This window comes from Cricetulus griseus (genome assembly GCF_003668045.3).
Source record: "Cricetulus griseus strain 17A/GY chromosome 1 unlocalized genomic scaffold, alternate assembly CriGri-PICRH-1.0 chr1_0, whole genome shotgun sequence".
Classification (NCBI taxonomy): domain Eukaryota; kingdom Metazoa; phylum Chordata; class Mammalia; order Rodentia; family Cricetidae; genus Cricetulus; species Cricetulus griseus.
Genome location: NW_023276806.1, coordinates 129,015,341 through 129,024,557, shown reverse-complemented (window position 1 = coordinate 129,024,557; position 9,217 = coordinate 129,015,341). Strand labels below are relative to the sequence as shown.

At 52.1% G+C, this 9,217-nt stretch overlaps 1 protein-coding gene across 2 annotated transcripts; it reads left to right on the top strand.

Moving 5' to 3' along the window:
• Positions 1-5,826: 5,826 nt before the first annotated feature.
• On the top strand, positions 5,827-9,179 carry Cd63 (CD63 molecule). Of its 2 annotated transcripts, none has more exons than XM_035450639.1 (8): positions 5,827-5,851; positions 6,567-6,643; positions 7,746-7,934; positions 8,098-8,172; positions 8,267-8,362; positions 8,466-8,606; positions 8,798-8,881; positions 9,020-9,179. In XM_035450639.1, the coding sequence occupies exons 2-8, from the start codon at positions 6,578-6,580 to the stop codon at positions 9,083-9,085; spliced, it is 717 nt and encodes a 238-aa protein (XP_035306530.1). In that variant the 5' UTR covers positions 5,827-5,851; positions 6,567-6,577; the 3' UTR covers positions 9,086-9,179. The 2 variants fall into 2 exon arrangements, with proteins under 2 accessions (XP_035306530.1, XP_027247923.1); XM_027392122.2 differs by lacking the exon at positions 5,827-5,851 and adding an exon at positions 5,988-6,096.
• Positions 9,180-9,217: the final 38 nt, after the last annotated feature.

Below are 9,217 nucleotides of genomic sequence, written 5' to 3'. Positions count from 1 at the left end.
ATGTATATAGATGTGTGTCTGAGTGTATATATTTACACTGTGTGTGTGTAGTGCCTGAGTGTTCAGCAGAGGCATCACATTCTCTGGGACTGGGTTATAGATCGTGAGCTTTCCTCTAGGGAAATAAACCTGAGATCACAGTAAGAGCAGATAGTGAGCTTAAACACCCAGCTGTCTCTCCAGCCCCGATCTCCAGAGTTTGATATCTTCCTTCACTGAATATCTGTAAACACACTTCCTCTTCCCTCTTACCCAACACCTCACATCATCATCATATTTGGTAGGAGTTTGACTCTGAAGTGGATAGTATGACTACTGGGTCCTTCCCCCAACCCCCAATTCTATACAGGTTTGTTCTCCGAGTATTCCTGGCTTTCTCCTGCTTCCCCAACTGCTCCCACCACCATGCATTTGCTGCAGCTTGCCCTAGCCCTTTCTTTGGCATTCCCCTGGGTGGTGGGTAATTCTCTCCATCGTCATACCATCTCTCTCCCTGCTCATTCAGCTATGCCCAGTTCTTCCTCCTGCTCCAGGATCACAGAACAGTGTCCCTGACACAGTTCAGGAGACCACACGGCCTAATGGCTGCCTCTGGCTCCTCACCTAAGTTGACCTCTCTCCCCATACTACTTGGCACTGGTGGCTCCTGCTGTTCTGTAAGCTTCCTTGTGCTCTCTCTTGTTTTCTTTCACAAGTCTCCTGTGAAAGGGAGAAATGCAGGGGCTTTGAGTCTAACTCTTTGGAGGGTGTGTCTACTGCATGGCCATCTTGAGCTTTTTGCCTTGGGACTCTTTTCCTGGGTGACACCCCCATTCTCTCTCTTGTAGATGATCTGGGTTCAAATTCCAAGACAGGTGGGGGGCAGTCACCTTCAGTCCCTGCATTCAAGAGGCAGAGTGGATCCCTCTGAACTTGAGGCCAGTATGGTCTACGTTGTAAGTTCTTGTCTTAAAAAGAAAGAAAGAAAACAAAAATGCAAACAAACAATTCAGAGACTGTCCTAACTGGCTCTGGGAATGTTACTCCACATAGTCAAGCCAGTTTCCTTATCTCTAAGAGGTCAGCAGGTAAGGGCAGTCGGCGCTAAGCCTGAAGACCAAATGGTGGAAGGAAGGAACCACTCCTAGAAGTTGTCCTATGACCTCACACACACAATATAAATAATTGTAAAACAGGCATGACAACATTGACCTAAGGGTTGTTGTGAGGATTAATCCTTAGTGAACGGGGGAAGTTTGTTAGCACAAAGCCTGGCATAGCGAGGAGGCCCAAACCTGCATTGTCTTCTCCCTTTTAGCCCCTTTACTGGCTTCTTTGATCTGATTCCATTTCCTCTGAGCATGTGCAAGGGTGTAGAGGTGTATGCAAGGGTGTAGAGGTGCATGCATGGGTGTGTATGTGTTTGTATGTGTGTGGAGGTGTATGCATGGGTGTGGAGGTGTATGCAAGGGTGTGTATGTGTGTGTATGTGTGTGTATATGAGTGTGGAGATATGTGCTTGGGTGTGGAGGTGTGTGTAGAGGAGTAGCAAGCTCTTTACTGACTCCCTAGTCCACACCCGTGTCTTTTTTAAACATAAAGGCTCCCAGAGGCTCTGTCTTTTTTTCCTCCTTGCTCACCCATTTATAGATGAATTAAACAATTCTTCAGAAACAGGGTCTTTTTTGTTGTTGTTGTTGTTTTGTTTTTGGTTTTTCGAGATAGGGTTTCTCTGTGGCTTTGGAGGCTGTCCTGGAACTAGCTCTTGTAGACCAGGCTGGTTTCGAACTTAGAGATCCACCTGCCTCTGCCTCCCGAGTGCTGGGATTAAAGGTGTGCACCGCCACTGCCCGGCCAGAAACAGGGTCTTGACATGATGTCTAGACTGGCTCTGAACTACTAAGTCAGGTGATTCCCCAGTAACATGGACACTCCAGCTTTTGTCTCTAGGCTGTTCCTTGTCTCCTGAGTTTCAAACCCCACTTCTGGTAGGATGTAGCCATCCGGATGCCAGTCTGGAGCTTCCTACGTTAGATGGCCATCTCCTTTCCTGACTGATGCCCGTCTTCTCTCTCTTGTGGATGATGGCTGTCATCTCAGTGTCTTCCATGTGTCCATTCATTTAGTGTAAGCCCAGGATAGTGCCACCTTCTTAAAAGCTTCCCCTTACCTTCCTTCCCATCACTGATGCCATTGGGACATATCCAAAGAGGCCCTGGGTAATGGAAGTCACCATCCTAGTATTAGTCACCTGTCACCTTCATTCATTGTTCCAAAGCCCCCAAACACAGCACAGGCATGACAAGGCACCATTCAATATTTCAGTATGTATCTTTAAAGACTTAGACTGGCTTTTCTGCATTATCACATCACTATCAAAGCCAACAAATTTTATTTTGTAGTCTTTTTGCATTGATAGAGATGGAACCCAGGGCCTTGAATATGATAAACAAGTGTCCTACCACTGAGACACTTCCTCCAAACCTAATAACTACTGTTGTCTCTAATTCTTACTCCCCATCCCTGAAGCGGAGAGTTCTCCCTTTATTCATCAGGAGGATACTACTCACCTCTGAGGAACCCACTCCCTCCCTGATCTCTCGAGACTCACCAGGAGTTTCTGCCCTCCTTCCTGTGCACAGAACATGGCTCTGCCTTCTGGCGGAGGACAGAACCACTCTCTTTCTCTCCTGGCTGCCCTGTGCCCAGTACAGGCCTGGCATCTAGCAGAAGCACAATAAGAAAACTCATGAATACTGTGTTCTTAGGCATCCTGACTCCTCCTCCATATCCTGCCATGATAAGGGAGAGCCACAAATGTGCCTGGTGTATTCTCCCTTCCGGGAAGGCGTAACTCTGCCAGCCCAGACCATCGCCTTATCTTTGCATTTTCTTTCATAGGAGATTTCCATTGTGTGGGAAGTGAAGTAAACCCCAGGTGAATGCATGAGGAGCAGATGAAGTCCTGAGTAACGAGAGCAGCCACGTTAAAGATCCCAATGGCGAAGACACACAGGAATCAGCAAAGCTTCCCCCCTTGTCAGGCTCAGGGAATCCCTGTGTGACTGCTGACCGAGTTCACAGAGAGCATCAAACAGCAGCTTCCTCCTACCTGATGTTCACAGCCTGAGACTGCTCCCCTACAGGCAGCCCCCGCCCCCAGCCTCACGTCACTACACACAGTAAATGTGCATTGCGTACCGGTGTGTCTCAGTCAGAGAGTACATGTGCCCCACCTGATCCCAGCTTTCCAGTACACGTGTCCTTTCTTCATTCCCTCATTATCCCAGTCAGGTCTCCAGGACTCAAGCAGTGCTGGATGAGGCGACATTATTAGGGGTTTTCATTATGACCATTCTTTCTTTTCTCTTTTGATTTTTTCAAGGCAGGGGTTCTCTGTGTAGCTTTGGTTATCTTGGAACTTACTCTGCAGACGAGGCTGGCCTCGAATGCAGAGATCCATCCGCCTGCCTCTGTCTCCCTGGGATCAAAGGTGTATGCCACCATTGCCTGCCTAGCTTTATGGCATTCCCATACATAAATATTTACCTCTGTTATTTCCCTCCCTTTTGATGTTTTATTGGTGTTTTGCCTGCATATATGTCTGTGTGAGGGTGGCGGATCCTTGAGTTACAGACAGTTGTGAGCTGCCATGTGGGTGCTGGGGATTGAACCTGAGTCCTCTGGAAGAGTAGTCAGTGCTCTTAACCATTGAGCCATCTCTGCCACCCCCCCCCCCGTTATTCCCTTTTTATTCATCCTGTTTTCTTTTCCCTTCCATACTCCTAACAGTAATCCTGCATTTACTTTCATGTCCGCTTAAAAATCCAGAGTTTACATAAGAGAAAACATGTGATGCCTGTGTTTGTGAGACTGGGTTTCACTTAACATGATGGTCTTTTTTTTTTTTTTTTTTTTTTTTTTGTTTGAGACAGTGTTTCTTTGTGTGACATCCTTGACTGTCCAGGAACTCGCTCTGTAGACCAGGCTGTCCTGGAACTCACAGAAAGCCTGCCTCTGCCTCCCAAGTGCAGAGATTAAAGGTGTGTGCCACCACCACCAGGCCAAGGTCTATTTCCATGCATATTGCCTCTCTCTGTTATGTGTGGTGTATGTCTACGTGCCAGTGCGAAGTCAGGAAAGGATGCTGGGTGTTGTGGAATATTGTTTTAAAATGTGCTACATTTGTTTATGTTGTGGGATATTTGTTTAATGACGCAAAGGTGTGTTGCATTCTTTTATGTCACATTTGTCTAACTCTGTGAAGCCATGATTCTTTGCCTGTCTAAAACACCTGAAGGTCTAATAAAGAGCTGAATGGCCAATAGCGAGGCAGGAGAAAGGATAGGCAGGGCTGGAAGGCAGAGAGAATAAATAGGAGGAGAAATCTGGGAAGATGGAAGATTCAGGAACAGAAAGAGGAGAGAGGACTCCAGGGGCCAGCCACCCAGCTACGCAGAAAGCTACAGAGTAAGAAGAAAGGTATACAGAAAAGTAAAAGCCTGAAGGCAAAAGACAGACAGGGTAATTTAAGAAATTCAAAACCTTTCTGAATTTAGTGAGAGACACACACACACTCTAGAGGTAGAAACAAGCCAAGCTAAGGCCGGGCATTCATAAGAAGGGATGTCTTCATGTATTTATTTGGGAGCTGGGTTATGGGCACCCAAAGAGCAAAGAGTAAAGAATAATAATAATTAAAAAAAAGAACTACATTTTGACACTCAACATGGGGCCTAAGGAAGCCTTTAATCCCAGCGCTCAGGAGCCAGGGGCAGAGGCACACGGATCTGAGTTCAAGGCCAACCTGCTCTACAGAGTTCCAGGATAGCCAGGGCTACACAGAGAAACCCTGTCTTGAAAAACAAAACACCAAAGATTTAAAAGCGCTAGGATTACAGATGTGCTACGAGGCTGGCCCTTGGTTCTAAATGTTTCTTCCCTTCAGACTCCGCAAGCAACTCTCAGAAGGAGCTGTCGTGAAAAGGACTGAGCTCAGGCTAGGACTGTAAAGGCTGGTTCCGTTTTAGCGGTTCACAACACCTCTGTCTGGGAACCATCAGTGGCACAAGGGAGGGAGGTGTTTCTAGCTCCTGCCTTCACCTGGCTTTCACTTCCTTCCTTCCTTCTTCCCTCCCCCTCCTCCACTTCTTTTTTTGAGACAGGGTTTCTCTGTATTGATTTGGAGGCTGTCCTGGAACTCACTCTGTAGACCAGGCGGACCTCTAACTCACAGAGATCCGCCTGCCTCTGCCTCCGGAGTGCTGGGATTAAAGCGGGGGTGGCTTTGTCACTTCTAATGGGAAGAGGAATAAGATGAGGGAGGAAGTCTACTCGATAAAAGCCTTGCTAGCCTTAGTGTCCCTTCTCACAACTCAGGAGCTAGGGAGCACAGGCGCAGGCGTTGTTAATCTTTTACCAGAAGGAGGGCCCCAGGCTCTGACGTCTTCTAAGTGACATGGAATAGGGCTTCCTCCGGTTTGCTCAGTCCAGGAGTCCCAGGAAATGGAGAAGCTGGGGCCAGAAAACCCTAGTCTAGAATGTTGGCTGACTCCTAGGACGTGCAGCCAGGGACTTTTTGAAAGTGTTTATTCTGGCCCCACCCAATTCCATCCAGTCCCCAGCTGTCTGCGGGCTCGGGGATGGGGGCGGGAGGTGCACGGTTCTCGGTGGGTGCGTTGAGGTCTGCAGAAGACCCTTTTGACGCTTGCTCTATCTCTGCTTCTGGGCAACCCTGGGCCGCCCCTTCGTCCTCCGGGAACGCAATCGCCTGCTCAGCGTTCCCGAACCAGAGAGAACCGGACGGCGCCGGGTTCCAGTAAGGGCCCCGGGAGCCCTGAGGTCCCGCTAGTTCCTGGCTCGAACTTTCCAGGTAGAGGCCACGTGGCCTCGCCCGGGCGGGGGGCTCGCCTTCCCCCCACCCTTCCTCGTGAGCCCCGGTGACTCAGGCCGCAGCTGTTCCCGCGTCACATGAGGGAGGCTGGCGGCCACCCCGCGGGGGAGGGGGCTGGCTGGAGCCGGGGCGGGGCCGCGCGGCAGGCGGGGCGCGAGCAGGGGGCGCGGGGGACGGCGGCTGGAGCGCGGCTGGAGAGCGTCGGGAGACGTCGGGGAGCGCAGGTGAGGCTGGGGCTGGCGCGTGCCGGGGGACCCCGGGGGCGCCCGCGGGCACCGGGCCCCAGCCGCCAGAGAGCAGCCCCCGCGCACCGCGCACGGCGCTCGCCCCCGGGCCGGCCCTCGAGCAACTTGGCCTCGAAGTTCGCGACGCCCGCGGGACGCTAGGCACGCCGCGCCGCCCCCGGGGCCCCGGAGGGGGGTCGGGGTCTGCGCTGAGCCCGGCCGGCCGCGCCCTGGGTGCGTCCCGGGATCCAGAGGCTGCGAGCCCGCGCCCCCACCCCTGTCCAGCAGCAGCCACCGCCGCCGCCGCCGCGGGGTGGAGGGGGCAGGGAGACGTGGACCTGACCGCGGGTTTCCGGGTGGGAAGGGCCGCGATGGGGGCCGCGCAGGGAAGGCTGCGAGGGCCGGCGGCGAGCTGCGGAGCCGGTGCCCCCCTCTTCCTGTTCTCATCCCCGTGCTTTCCGCGGCCCCAGGCCCAGCAGCCATGGCGGTGGAAGGAGGAATGAAGTGTGTCAAGTTTCTGCTCTACGTTCTCCTGCTGGCCTTTTGCGTGAGTGGTGGGGGGAAGAGGGACAGAGGGACGGGGCACGCCGGCGGGGTGCGGGAGCCGTGAGGGGTGAGGGACCCAGGAGTGAAGGCAGCTGGAGGCCAGATGTGGAAGGAAAGCCCCAAGAAAGGGCCAGAGGCAGAACGCACCCGGTTCCCTCCCTCTCTCCCTCCCTCCCTCCGGCTTTCCCGGACATCGGAGGAGAGTTTGGGCAGAGAATGGCCACCCTAGATAGGCAGCACCCCCATCCAACCCCCTCCTGGCCCTTCCTGTCTGGTGACCCAACCATTTGTGATATGGGGTAGTGGGGCAACCTGCCAACGGTCTTGATGGTATCGCCGCCATGGGGCTACCCCCACTCTCCACCCGATTTATTCATCTCTATCCTCTCGTCCAGTTGTGGAAGAAAGGGCTCTGCCCACCTTTTCTTGCTCCTGCCCCGAGAAGCTAGTGTTTGTTCTGAGAGGGGCCACTCTTACCCGCCTCCCTCCTCCCTGGCCTATAGTCACTGGAGTGAGGGGGCAGTTCTGAGAGAGTCTTTAGAAAGTAATGAGTATTCAGTTTAAAGGAAGACATGACACCCGATTCCTCTCTCCCTGAGTGTCTCCAACAACTTCCCAGCCTTCACTGTGGGGCAAGGATGGGCAGACATATTTCTTTTCTTTTCTTTTTTTTTTTTTTTTCAGTTTTTCGAGACAGGGTTTCTCTGTGTAGCTTTGGAGCCTATCCTGGCACTTGCTCTGGAGACCAGGCTGGCCTCGAACTCACAGAGATCCGCCTGCCTCTGCCTCCCGAGTGCTGGGATTAAAGGCATGCGCCACCAACACCCGGCTGCAGACATATTTCTTTACAGTCAGTGGATCTTGGAGGTGTTAGGAATCTCTTTTCTGGGCCAGGCGGTAGCCCCTGCCTTTAATCCCAGCACTGGGGAGGCAGGGGCAGGCAGATCTCTGTGAGTTCAAGGTCAACCTGGTCTATAGAGCTACCTCCAGGACAGCCAGAGCTATTACACAGAGAAACGTTGTCTCCAAAACACCAGGGGTGGGGGTCAGGTGTGAGGGCTATTCGACTGAGGATCTGATCAAACCCTCACTTTTCCCCTCAGGCCTGTGCAGTGGCATTGATTGCCATTGGTGTAGCAGTTCAGGTTGTTTTGAATCAGACCATCACCCGTGAGACTACGCCTGGCTCCCTGTTGCCTGTGGTCATCATTGCAGTGGGCGCCTTCCTCTTCCTGGTAGCCTTTGTGGGCTGCTGTGGGGCCTGCAAGGAGAACTACTGTCTTATGATTACAGTGAGTGGGGTGCAGGAGAGCAGGACTCCTGGGACTACCAGAGGGCATTTTTGTGGGGAGGTGGGTGGGCGAGGAACACAAGGAGTGTCTCCGGATTGAGTGGAGCAGAGCAAGCCCTTTAAATGCAGACTTCAAACCCAACTCCTGTCCTGTGCTCCTACAGTTTGCCATCTTCCTGTCTCTTATCATGCTAGTGGAGGTGGCTGTAGCCATTGCCGGCTATGTGTTTAGAGACAAGGTAAGTGGGGAGTAAGGGGAACCCTGTCTCTGCGGGCTATTCTGGGGCTCCAGGGCCTGAATTTGCTCTCAACAACCTGCTTCTCTACTTTTAGGTGAAGTCAGAGTTTAATAAGAACTTCCGGCAGCAGATGCAAAATTACCTTAAAGACAACAAGACGGCCTTAGTTCTGGACGGATGGCAGAAGGAAGTGAGTGGGAAGGTTGGGAGGAGGGGTGGTGGGGATTGAAGATTCTCATCTCTGAATTAAAGTGGGGTTTCGATTTAGCAACCTTCCCTCCTCACTCTCCTAGTTTGAGTGCTGTGGAGCTAACAACTACACAGATTGGGAGAACATCACTGGTATGCCTAAGGACCGAGTCCCTGATTCCTGCTGCATCAACATCACTGTGGGCTGTGGAATTGATTTCAAGGAAAACAAGATCCATACTCAGGTAGGGAGAAGACATTAGACTAGGGAAACCTGGGAAATGTTTCAGGAGACAGGAGAGATGCTAATGGAATCAGGGTTGGGGATGAGATCTGGGGAGAAGGGGCTGGGAGGAGGAGACAGTCTGGAAGAGAGGTGGGGAGGGAGGTAGGAAGTTTCTTTCTGTTGGTATCCATGCTTGCCTCTTCCCTTCAGGGCTGCGTGGAGAATATAGGGGTCTGGCTGAGGAAGAATGTATTGCTGGTGGCTGCAGCAGCCCTGGGCATTGCTTTTGTGGAGGTAAGAAATGCTGTGGGTTGGGGCGATCCAGACCATCTGGGGAGCAGGCGGGGCTGGCCTGGGAAGAACGGCCCTTGGACGGGTCTGGGGAAGCTTGCCCTGCCTCCTCTCCATCCTCGTTCCCATCTTTCCTTGTAGATCCTGGGAATAATCTTCTCTTGCTGTCTGGTGAAAAGTATCCGAAGTGGCTATGAAGTAATGTAGGGGGCGGGTCTGATCTCTTCCGTCTTTTCATCTAAGGGAATGGATTCTCCAGGTTTTTCAATTAAACGGATTATTTTTTCAGACCTAAAAAGGAGATGGTCTCAGTTTATCTTAGAATGATGATGGCCCCTT